Source organism: Mchenga conophoros, linkage group LG8 (assembly GCF_057382185.1).
Source record: "Mchenga conophoros isolate Kocher_MC1m ecotype Shallow Benthic linkage group LG8, M_conophoros_male_GT1.1, whole genome shotgun sequence".
Lineage (NCBI taxonomy): Eukaryota > Metazoa > Chordata > Actinopteri > Cichliformes > Cichlidae > Mchenga > Mchenga conophoros.
In genome coordinates, this window is record NC_140533.1 from 628,502 (window position 1) to 640,858 (window position 12,357).

General features: G+C 38.3%; 1 protein-coding gene and 1 long non-coding RNA gene across 3 annotated transcripts; one reads left to right on the forward strand and one right to left on the reverse strand.

Moving 5' to 3' along the window:
* The first annotated feature begins 400 nt into the window (after nucleotides 1-400).
* Nucleotides 401-4,387, forward strand: LOC146567871 (uncharacterized). 2 transcript variants are annotated; one of them, XR_014893540.1, is made up of 3 exons: nucleotides 401-1,270; nucleotides 1,597-4,128; nucleotides 4,216-4,387. It is a non-coding gene; the product is annotated as an uncharacterized LOC146567871 (long non-coding RNA). The 2 variants fall into 2 exon arrangements; XR_014893541.1 differs by having other exon boundaries at nucleotides 1,611-4,128.
* A 206-nt stretch (nucleotides 4,388-4,593) lies between these two features.
* LOC146567872 (uncharacterized) lies at nucleotides 4,594-9,559 on the reverse strand. The gene is made up of 5 exons (XM_085283541.1): nucleotides 9,510-9,559; nucleotides 7,221-7,272; nucleotides 6,210-6,365; nucleotides 5,881-5,976; nucleotides 4,594-5,709 (listed from the first exon to the last, which is right to left on the reverse strand). The coding sequence occupies exons 3-5, from the start codon at nucleotides 6,321-6,323 to the stop codon at nucleotides 5,470-5,472; spliced, it is 450 nt and encodes a 149-aa protein (XP_085139667.1). The 5' UTR covers nucleotides 6,324-6,365; nucleotides 7,221-7,272; nucleotides 9,510-9,559; the 3' UTR covers nucleotides 4,594-5,469.
* Between the last annotated feature and the right edge of the window lie 2,798 nt (nucleotides 9,560-12,357).

Below are 12,357 nucleotides of genomic sequence, written 5' to 3' on the forward strand. Positions count from 1 at the left end.
AAGTGTGAATGCTGTGAGTAGTAGGCTTTGAGGGATTGGGTGCGATGTGTACCAAATAATAAATAATAATACTACTATGAAAGTTGATAGTAGAGTGAGTGCAAAAGGAAGTGTGAGAGGAAAAGGCGGTGTGTGTGAGACGATTCCTGAAGTTTGAAAGAGCTCGGCCGAGCACGCGGAAGACTGTGATGTGAATGCTGACAAATGCAAAGAATTTAGTATATTTAAAAGTGTGTGTGCGTGAAATAAGGGTGCATTGTTTTTAGATCAAAACTTAGTAAAACTAAACAGTTTGATTAGGTTGTAAAATAGGAAAGAGGAACCGAAAATATTGCTCTGAGTGCTGTGTGTGTGTAACAGGAAATGGTGTGGGTGACAGGAAGGTTGCATGCCCATAGAAGGAGAGACTGTGACGAGTGAGCACCCAGATGGGTTAAACTCTAGGCAGATAAAGCGAATGGAGGTTTTAAGAAAATAAATGAAAAGGATATTAATCGTATGCTTTAGTGTGTCAATACAGGTTACAAATGAATAAAGGTGGACTTCTCTCAACCTGGAATTTTGAGTACGGCGCCAAAACCAGTAGAGTAGCATAATGGGGAGAAAACAGGCCAGATTTTGGCTTATAGCTTGACCTCGCACTTGTCACCATCCTGAGAAGAAGCTCAAAGGACAGTTAATCTCCTGATGAAGACCAACAGAACATCGTGGATTTGAGAAGAATTAATAGCAGGCAAAAGTCAGTGCTACTGAACCTTTGACACTGTCGACTGGTGACATCAGCAGCAGCATGTAAAGAACCACGAGGTGGAAACATGTACTGTAAATTACAGGCTGGGCAGTTGAACAGTGGGATAATGAGCTGTGGAAAGCACTGGACACTGATTGTCAGATTTGCCATGCTTGAAGTAATCTTGAAAGAGACGACTGAAAGCATCAACAGAAAAGAAGAAACCACGTGATGAAACATGGACGGTGAACTGCAGGCTGGTAAGAACAGAGACATGACTGTCTAAAGGCACTGAATGTGATATTTTGCCAGGCTGGGACTTAATCCAAAAGGAAAATATTGAAGAGAAACAGAGAAGAAACAGACTGTGTTTGCTGGAGAATTCAAGACAACAAAAGGACACTGAGAGAAGAGGACAGGGACCAGTGCGAGGTGAAGCCGGACGAGTTCGACTGCAAGAATACAGGGTATAATTGGACTGAAATTGAAGCCTGAACTCATGATGGTGTTTAGAGATGTCCACCAGAAAACTAAAAGGAGGTAAAATAAAGAGAGAAAATAATTGACAATTACATCAATGAATAGAAAACACACATACACAAAGTGTTACATGTGAAATTATTTCTGGAAAGAATAAGTGAGATAGTTTTGAATTAAGAAATCAGTGAAAAGATGCATGAATTAAACCTGATTATAACATACAGAGGCAATGAAGAAAGCAGCTTACACTCACTGAACATTAACATACATAGGAAAAGCAATGAAGACCTGCTTACACTTATACACATAACATAAGCTGGTATTTCTGACCAGAGAGAGGGAAATGGGTAGTTTAAGTACTCATGATAATAATGAAAATGTCTCAGTTGTGTTTCTTTAGGGGCGAAACAGACCTGGATCAATTCTCCACATGCAGCGGTCGGAAGAAACCTGTAGGTTAACTTGACTGGACATGCCAAGGCAAGTTTCTAGTTGAATTGTTCACAGCGCCATGTCTCCATAAACCTGACAAGTGGAGCCCTAACTTGTGGCTGAGGATAAGGAATGCTGTTATTTAAGGTGGGAAATCAGAATTTGGGTTAGCAAATTTGGAAAGGAGAAAATTGACTGTTTAAAGGCAAAATTGTGAAGGAGTCTGAAACACTGCAAAAGCAACATATGCAAATTAACACACACAAACAGAAAATGCATTAACCCTACAAAGACAAGACAAGCTTGTGGAAATTAATGCATAGACACTGATTAAACCTGGCTAAGAACACAAACATATGCAATGAAGAACAGCTTGCTATTTGTATGAGTGGTTTTAAAAGAGTGACTTAGGAGTGCCCTGGTACTGAGTGATCAAAACCAGTGATCACTGTAGAAATAAATAAAATAATTTAGTAAGTTGGTAATGTTTAAACATGTGTTTTTCTTGTTACGGCAACTCATTGAGAGATGACTCAGTATGCAAATTAGCTGAAGTGAGTGGTGACGAAGGAGCTTCCTGTGTGTGTGTGACTGAGGTTTTCAGAAGAGGAAGCATGCCAGAGAAGAGGAGTGCAGATTTGGGTAGGAAATTTATAGTTTAGTGCTTATATGTTGTCGTAAGGGGGTTATGTTTTATGTTGAATGTAAGCATGTTAAAGTGCATAAAGGGGGTGATTGTTGTGTGCAAATTGTGTGGCGTTAACAAGACTTTCGGTGTATTGAGGAGGTGAAATTATGTGGTGGCAAAACTTTTGTGTGTTTAAGGTTTTTTAGGTTGTTGTGGTGATGGGTTGATTCTGTTAGTTAGGTTGGGATTGTTTTTGTTTTTTGTTTTTAATAGAGGGAGTTTTAGGAAACATGGACATGTCTAAGAGGGGGCCCATTATTTTTGTAACAGTGCACTTAGAGAAAACCTGTCAGGTGATTTTGTTTTGTGTTTTCATGAGCTAATAATCAGCTCTATTTTTTCCTCATTTTTGTTCTAAGCAGGCCTGCAACAGTGAATAACAGCGCTGACAAATTCTCGGGAAGAGCAAATATAAGGTGGGCTTTCCAGATTACAACTGGCTGAGGAGAAAGCTACCTGTGGGGACCTGATGAGGTCGTAAGTCCCTGTCTGAAAAAGGATTGTAGCGAGTCCATCCAGTTCAAAAGCATAAAGAAATATTTTCCTATGGAAAATAGAAAAAATGAATGAGCTCATTTTGCTGAGGGTGGAGAATCTGATCACTTGCGCGGGGGTCTCCACTATTAGCAAAAAATATGGTGTGACTGCATGTGAGTGAATGTGTGACTGGATGAAGGTGTGAATGAATAAATGTGGACAAACAATTTGCTTATTACCAGAGAAAATTTCTGTTTTATTGAGTGGGGTTAGATTATGGTATTATAGTATATTGTTGGGAGAATGCCAAATGCTAAAGGGGAAACATTTTTTGATATAACTCATGTTACCATTAATTGAAGAAACACATGACTGATAATTGTTGTGTTTTAAGACATAGATTGGATCATGAGTGGGGAAACTGAGCATTTTTAGTTTTGTATAGTATTTTGACACATTTCATGTGTCAAAATAAAGGGGGGTTTAGGGTTTATTAATTTAATTGTTTAATAATTTAGGATCATATTAGGACATTTGGGTTTTTTGATCATTTGGATATGGTAAAACTGAAACTGTTATTTTTATGTTAAGGTTAAAGGATTAAAGTGAACTGAATCCTGTTTAGTAGATACAATGCCAGTGTCTTAAAGCTGTGTACAAATCTTAGAGGGAAATTGTGGGACATGTTGACAAAAAGATATGCTTTGGGGGAAAATTAGTGAGGGTTGAAGGAGTAGAAAAGGTTTGATTTCTTTTTGATGTCTAGAAGTAGTGGTTATAATGTACACTGAAAAAAATGTTTTGTTCAATTTACTCAATTTTTTTATGACAAGTGGTTGCACGAAATAAATTTGTTTGAATCCAGAAATATTTTTTAAGTACACTGAATTTAATTTAAGCGAGTAAAACCAACATATATTTTTAAGCTACTTTAACTTAACTGTTGTGGATACGTCTTAGTCAAATATTATTAGTAAGTCCAACTAAGGTCGTGTTAAATGTACCAGTGTCAGGGTCCTGGGACTGGGCAACCCAGGATCCCTGAGCAGTTATGTATTATATTATTATTATTATTATTATATCTATTTTGGTATTGCTGCTGCTCTCCTCCATGATTGTAGATGTGAGTGTGTGTGTTTATGTCTGCGGGGATGCTTGGAGGATGGAGCTCAGCCACCTGCAGGCCTGAGGGGTGTGGCCCTGCGGAAGGACTGGCCACACCCGAAGCCACACACCTGCCGCTGATCAGGGCTCGTCGGGGGAGCTACTTAGGAGAGTCTTGGAGCTCCCACCGACGCGGGATCATTGCTTGGGACTCCACGTTAGTTACCCAGTTTAGGTTTTGGTCGTGTAGTGTATGCCTGCCATTGTTCAGTGTCCTGACTACTGCCGCTATTGTTTCCCGCAGGAGGAGCGTGGAAGGCTTAAGGAGCAGCGAGCACCGGGAGTGCAGACACGGGAGCAGAGAGCACTTGGAGGACACGACACGGGAGTCTGGGGAAAGACACGGGGATTTATTGTTGTTTGATATCACCCTCTGTAAATAAACGCACTGCTTGAACTTTGAGCTCCGCGCCTGGGTCCTCCTTCCCCACATCCCCACGGTCTGCCAGCCAGACCGTGACAACCAGAATAATTTGTTTCCTTTACACTTATGTCCCAAACTTATATTCAAATCAATCAAATTGTTAATTTCTCTCTATTTCAATTAAGTTAAGTTTACTTAAAAAAAATTGCTTACCCTGATTTGTAGTTTTTAAAAACGTCAATAATGAAAACTACAACATTCTTTCACATCATTTATTAATGCAAAATTTGTTGCAAACAGAATAAGAATCCACATCTCTAAGGGAAATTGCTGCAATTTGTATAATACAAATTACAAAACTTTTGCCTATGAACTAGTAGCTTTAAAAAGCTGTATTCAAACAAAACAGAAACAACAGACAAGAGAAATGTTAACCAATGTTTCTCTTCCTCTAAAAAAGAAAAAACAAACAAACTCCTTACATAAAAGAATAAAACACTACCAGCAGTATAATGTATCACAATTAGAAACTGATGCATCCACAAACTAACCAGTTTCAGACTTGCTGTTCTGCGATCCATATTTAGAAATTGCATTTTAATAAGGTAATTAGACTTAAAATTAAACTTGTGTTTTCCTTACTGCTTATTGACCACTGTCTTTCCATTCTAGTCCTTCCTTGAAGATTCTGAATGTTTTACATATTTTCTGACCTAACATACTCGCTTCAAAACAATTAATAGTCTTTAAAGTGTTACCAGTGTGCTGCAGTGTGGTAATCATGAATGTTTTTTTTTTTTTTTTTTTTTATCCGGTTGAGTTAACACTGATTATACGCAGGGCAGCAGCTATAACTGAATAATTACAAAGTTGCTCTTCAAGCTACTCAAATGTACCACACGTGAAACATTCATTATTGAAAGTTAAAATGTTCAATCGAAACATAACACAGAACAAATGATGGTTGTACAAGAGTTTCACTCCTATTCACAAGAGCACCAGTCATTGGTAATTTACATAACAGCATTCTCTTGATGTGTTATTTTAGAAATCTTCCTATCCAGTAGCAATTTTGTTCTTCAGCCCAAAGACTTTGGGGGAGAGCTTTTCACCATCGAATCCCATCAACACTTTCTAAATGAATTCATAATAGTCCTTCAATTCCTTGGGGAAGGCTAGGTTTAGTGCATAGATTACTCCAAGCATCAATGCACAAGCTTGGGCCAGAGATCCAATGTTGTCCATGACTATCTCCCCTTCAACAAATATTCCAATGTCATCATAATGTCCATTTTGTCCATCCTCCCTGTTGATGACATAAATGCCCATGGTGTGCTTCTTCAGGTCTCTCTGGATATCATCTCCTTCAATGTCCTAAACATTTAATAAAAAGGTAAAAGAAAAAACAATTAACTCTACAATTAAATTCCAATCTAGTCGTTTGTGTGTGTGTGTGTGTGTGTGTGTGTAATACACACACACACAGATATCTATCTAAAAAGTGTGTGTATAGATGACTTGCTTACAATGACTTAAATGACTTACAAAGAACTCCCGAATAAGGCTTCCGTCCTCTTCACCAAGGTAGAGGCAAAGTGCCCTGAGAACTGCTTCCCTTTTCACTTTAACATCACTTTCAGCCTGTTTAAAGAGAGTTGCTGATTAAACCAATTTGGAAAAAAGAACAATGTCTGACATTCGCAATAAGTAAATGTTATCATATGTCAGTTCAAACATAGTAAATAAAATTTATATATGAAATTTCAAAATTTAGATTGCTTGGCTGGTCACCTAAAACGGCTTATTGGACTCACCAGTGACCTGCCACTTAAGACAAAAGAAATCCAAATAGAATTTGCAATATTCAGATTTACCTCTTGCATGATCTGCAAGTGGTGGGCAAGTTTCTGCCCAGAAACACCGCCCTTCTTCTGGAAAACTGTCATCAACTGAGGTGTAATTCTGTCTAACTGTGCCGCGAAGGTCATCTCCAGTTGAAGTGTTGTAATACACTGGAATTCAGCATTTACCTGTATCACACACACACACACACACACACACACACACACACACACACACACACACACACACACACACAGAAAAAAAGAAGACTGGTGCTTAATCATTGGTATGATTATTTTGTTATTTCTTCATTAAATGCTACAATGCAATTGCCATCACTTCATAAAGCATGATTATCATATGGGTTAGTATACAGTGCATGAAGGATGTTACTACTGTTAATCAAAGAAGAAATGAATGGCATCAGTCCATTTAACGGGTTTAAAGGGTTTTAAAAAGCAGATATTTGTCTGTTTCAGGTGGTTGGCAACACATTTTCCTGTGCTCTTTGTCCACTGGTGGGAGTGTCTCACCTGTGAGGTCAGCGGGGCAGAACTCTGCCATCAGCAACAGAGAGCAGAGAAAATTTAGATGTGCAACTAAAAACATGCTTGCCATGTAAGCCCCAAACATCTCTGAAATTGCTCTGCAAACTTCAGAGTACTTATACTTCAGGAGTCCTGTGGGTACCGTAAAGACTCATGTATGCAAACAAACCACATTTTTTTTTGCAATCTGATCCTTTTTCTCTTGGCTGTTTCCTTCAGGGATCACCACAGTGAATGATCCACCTCCATCTAACCCTATGCTCTGCATCCTCTTAACTCACAAGAACTAAATTCTTGTTTTTCATTTCACTTTCGCAAGTTTTTTTTTTCTTTTGTCCTGGATAAAAGAAATTTAATCATATATATTAATTGATATTAATTAATATCAATATTAATAATCACAAGACCCCTTAAGATGAGATAGATAAACTTGTCCCTGCAATACTGTGACAAATACTGTTGTGATAAATATGTAAGGAATTTGCATGTACTTACCAAAATAACACCATCTTCTTGAATAAACAGTAACACATAAGGGGAAGAAAATCTGCCAGAAAAGGAAGACAAATAAAAAAAATAAACTTTAGAAAGACAAACAATTACCGTTTCCAAGCCATTAGTGCATTACTTCATGATACTCCCTTGTAACAAAACAAATCTTACTTGTGCCTCTGTGCAAACTACAGATGGCACGATACCACTTTTTTATGTCCGATACCGATATCATAAATTTGATTATCTGCCGATGCCGATATGAATCTGATATAGTGTATTTTATAATAAATAAAACTGTTTTTAAGAATATTTTGCTGCATTTTGTATAAGTTCATACTCAGTTTTAAAAACAAAACATTAAAGCTATTCTGTTATACCTGTATGCAAAAAATACACTGCACCCAAAATATTTTATACTTCAGCAATACTGATCAACCTAAAAAACTTACACCATCCTCCTTATTCAGGTATTCTAAACAGTACATAGAAATATTAAACTAACTAATAGGACTGCCAACTCCCAGCAAAAATATTAGGAAACCACCCCGCACCCTTCGCCTGATAATGCTTAATTGACGTAATCTACTTTAATGCACAGAAATCAATTATTTTTCTATAATAATTTGATTCAACATTTTTCTTCAATACAGTTGCAGACAGCGCAGACAGCGTACCTTCCCAAAGGAAAAAGTGCTATATGTACTACTATTACTAGGGCATATATTAGACTTAATATTTACTACATACAATAATGGATCTCTATACATTTAACCAGATCACCACTTTGGTAGTAAGATTTAGAATAATTATTTATTAAAAGCTAGACATTTTAAATGAGAATAAGAAAGAAAATTATGTCTTTGTGTCCCCCTTTCCCTGTTAATGCCCTACCTGGCCCCCTGGCAAAACTTTGCTAGATCCGCCCCTGCACAGTTACCAGATGTCAGCTACATAGAAAAGGATCCTGGTGTTATTTGTCTCTCATAAACAGTTCATAACTTCCCTTCAACTCATTCATGTGACCTAAAATGTAAACCTGTTTCTTCATTACCTGTTCAGCTCTAATGATTCAGTAAAAACTTCTCCTGGTTTCACCTTCATGTTTCCTTCTCACCACATATCCAAACTATCATGACCAGCAGCTATTACGGCTGTGGCTCCAGAAAACATAAGCGGATACTAGAAGTAATATTAAAAAAATTCTAGCAACAGCTTATCAAGTTTAAACGTGCTGCTGTTGTTTATCTGCCGTTTTCCTCTTTCTAGCGCAAACTGGGTGACTAACAAATGAGAGAGACTAGCGACAGAAAAGCCGATCACCTGATAATCGATCAGTTTCATGATTGAAGTAGCAACAGGAGAGGGAGGGGGGAGAATGAAGAAAGAAGTTTTAGCTGTTCAGCATGAAGACACCGAATAACTCCAGCTTTGTGTCTTTTTTCATTCTAGCTGAAGTATAAAACAAATCGCTTCCTTTCCCCCTCAATACAAAACTCCGACAGCCAGTCCAGCTGTGGCTCCATACATCGGTTGTTAAGCTCAACATGGAAATACTATGCAAACATAAAGAGATGAACTTACACACTTGCTTTACTTCTCTGTGTTAGTTTTCTCTGAGATTAAATGCAGCGGTTTGGAAGCACGTAGCGAGGCTTTAAATGCTAAACCAGACCGCTGACAGGTCTCGCACTCAACAGCTCTATCAAGTGAAGCAACTTCTTTTCTGAGTTAATTTCAGTTCTGACAAACATCACTCTCAGTGCCTTTTGATCTCACATTTTTGGCAACCACTGAGTTATTCTCCTCCACAGTTTACAACCATTATTTTTTTCTGCACAAAAGACGTTGTGCAATGCCAATCCTACTTATTTCCTACTGCACCCCTGACTGTGCAGGTGCGTTCAGAAGCCCCCTCCCCCGCCCGACTATTCCTTAATGCCAATGTTGTGGCGGGAGGGACAATTTCTTAACTTAAAACTGCAGGCGACTGTACAGTGAACTTTACAGCTAACTACAGAGAAATTGCCTCGTTCCATAATTTGTTAGTACAAAGTGTGCCACAAGAACTAAGCTAAAAACATATGACATTTTAACGCATCAATACAATTACTCTTTTAATAGAGCAGTAGCTAATAGAGCACATAGCTAGCTTAAGTCAAATTCATGACAAAGTTCAGAGGTGTACAACTACTTAGACTTCTTTCTCCATGTGCACACGTCTTAAAGAGTCAACATGCTTTGACTGAGGTAAAAAAATAAAACAAAAACGACCGTAAAAGGTTTACTTACCGAAGCTAGACCACCTTTATATGAAGTTGTGCGATTAACTTGAGCCTGCTTGCAGCACACAAAGAGTCCGCTTCTTCAGTCCGCGTGCAAAATGGTGGCCTGTCCTAACGCATGCGCAAAATGGCCCAGCAGGAGGCTATGAAAAACATACTTAAGCATTTTGAGCTACATTTAATTAACTAAAATTAATTGGATTAAAACGCAGGGAATGTATTCTGGAGTTACTCGAATTATATATGTAGACAGGAATTACTCATTTGAATTGAAAAGATATACCAAAATATAATATGCTATATTTAAAAGGAGACAATATCACTTCTTTCAGTGTAGGCTTACACATACAGATATTACATAGATTTATTTTTGGGATAAACGGGAGAGCTTATACGTAGAAATGATTGTTATACATATTGCATTTTGTGCCTTTAAAGGAGTTGTGGCTCAATTTGTCTCTTGAGGGTCACGAGCCTTTGGCTAGCGCTATGATTAGCCAATCTACTGTGAGGATGATATGAGTTATTGAAGGATTGCACGCGCTTACAGACACAGAGTCCATAAACACACATGACAGTATTAATTCCAGGCAAAAGGCCTCAAATTCATTTAGCTTTTAACTGAACTTAAGGACGGACCAAAGAGGAAGGAAAGCATATATTTTGGTTAAGTCTGATAAACTAAAATTAGGAGGTATTGTTACATTAAAATGAGCAAAATGAAATAAAAAGGCTATACCAAAAACAGGTTATAACATAGGAAATGTGAGGTTAAAATGAAGTTAGTGTTAACACACAGGAGTTGTTTCTCTTATATGCTTAAACTTAATTGATTAAAGTGGTTGTTTTCTTTTGGAGCTTTTAGTAGAATAGGCGCTTATAATGATTTTCTTGTTGAGCAGCGACAGTTCGTGTAAAGGAAGTTGATGATCAGATAAGGGAAAATAGAGCAAGCAACCGGACGTGAAAGCAGCGCTTGAAGAGTTTTAAAGTGATGAGTAACGCTGAAGAATATCTATATAATTACAAGTCAATAAGTTAAGAACATAATTAGGATCAGGCTTTTGATTACAGAAGTCCCAAATATGATAAGTTAGGGAGGTGCAGGAAAAGGTGTTTTGTTTCCTTTGCAGAAGATCTCGGTGACCACAGGGGGGTGAGGATCCTGGAGGTCCGAGGCCTGATGGACCACAAGAGAGGGACCAAGAAAACCTAAGCTTACGCATGGAGTGTTCTCGAATGGGAGCTGGTGTTTATTACTGGACCAATTAGAGGACATGAGGTTGTCTGATTTGCTGAGCCAGAGAGGGTCAGAGCGAGGACACAATGTATTGCGACCTCTGGTGTTCCAGAGGTCGAGAGAGGGAGTGTGGAGCAGGGAAATTATTTTACTGCTATTGTTAAATAATCATCATCATTACCATTGCATTAATAATAGAATCTGCAGCATTGATATTGTATTCAGAGGTTTAAACAGTGTGTGTGTTTTAGAAAGAATAAGTTGCAGTTGACAGGAAGTTCCAGAGAGTTTGCAGAAGTGAAAGCAGAGTCTAAGTTATTCTGAGCAGGTTAGACGAGGCTATTTGAATTACTAGGTTATTCAAATTGTCTGTTATACTTTTATATTCTTTTACTAAGCTCTTAGTAGAGGTTCTTGATTAAAACATTTAATCAACATAGTACATGTAGTTTCAGTTAGGTTATTACACATAAGGATGAGCCTCTGGTCTGGTAAAAGGTCAGAAGTGCAACGGGTGAGATGAGAGGGCATGTAGGGTCAACAAATACACACACACACATTAGTAGACTCATTTATAGGTGAGAAGTTGGTCATGTTTGTCTCTGGAAAGAGGAACAGCGTCTGGCAGGATGTGGGGCTCGTGTTCCAGACGAGATGAAGACAACGTTCTTTTAAACTGTGTTAAAAGTCATTGTGGTTTTGATTTGACGTATGTATGTATTCTGTCTGTGACGTATGAAGGGGCGTCATTAATTCAAACCCTGATGCTATAAAAATCTGTGTATGCTTTGATTAAGTCGAAGATTAATTCCTGTCTGCATACAGAATGGTCTTCCCACGCGTGTATTCATTAAAATCAATTGTTTGACCAAGATCTTCTGGACCATGGTTGTTTGTACTCTCCTTCCTCAATTTTTGAACCTTAACAATTTCATACTATCTTTATGGAGCTAAGTTCACGGTTAGAACTGACAAAAATCCCCTAACCTACGTGTTGACCACTGCAAAGCTAAATGCTGTTCGACATCGTTGGCTTGCAGCTTTAGCCACGTACGATTTCAACATCTAATATCGTCCTGGTCGTCACAACATAGACGCAGATCTATTGTCCCGACAACACAGCAATGACACCGAATGGACAGATGTTCCACAATCTGCCATAAAAGCCATCTGTAAAAAGGAATCTATCTATGAAACTACTGAGTCCTCTCTCAGGCTAGTAGACCAACTTGGAGTTCCTACATCGATGATTCCAGAAGCTTACGTTCTTCCAGTAAACCTAAAAGCAACTTTGGAAGATCAATTGACTCCTACAGACTTACAAGTCGCTCAAGATCTGGACCCAGTCATTGGACCAGTCAAACAAGCCATACATACTGGAAAGCAACTTGTCACATCCAAAAATCAACCACCTGATATGTCTTTGTTAAGTAGTGAGAGCGGAAAACTTGAACTAAGAGACAAAAGACTATATTGGCCACACATGAATGCTGATGTGGACCAATACATCAAAATGTGTGAAAGCCGCCTTATCAAAGAGCTCTTGTCTATGCTAGGTATCCGAAAATCACGTACTTCACCATATCATCCGCAAGGAGATGCTCAGCCAGAACTT

What these genes read in the sequence shown, in the direction of transcription:
- LOC146567872 (XM_085283541.1), bottom strand. Translation starts at nt 6,323, where the DNA reads ATGACCTTCGCGGCACAGTTAGACAGAATTACACCTCAGTTGATGACA. An exon ending in ACTTGCAGATCATGCAAGAG is followed by an intron (nt 5,977 to 6,209) that starts GTAAATCTGAAT and finishes CTCTTTAAACAG; the next exon opens with GCTGAAAGTGATGTTAAAGT. An exon ending in GCCTTATTCGGGAGTTCTTT is followed by an intron (nt 5,710 to 5,880) that starts GTAAGTCATTTA and finishes TTAAATGTTTAG; the next exon opens with GACATTGAAGGAGATGATAT.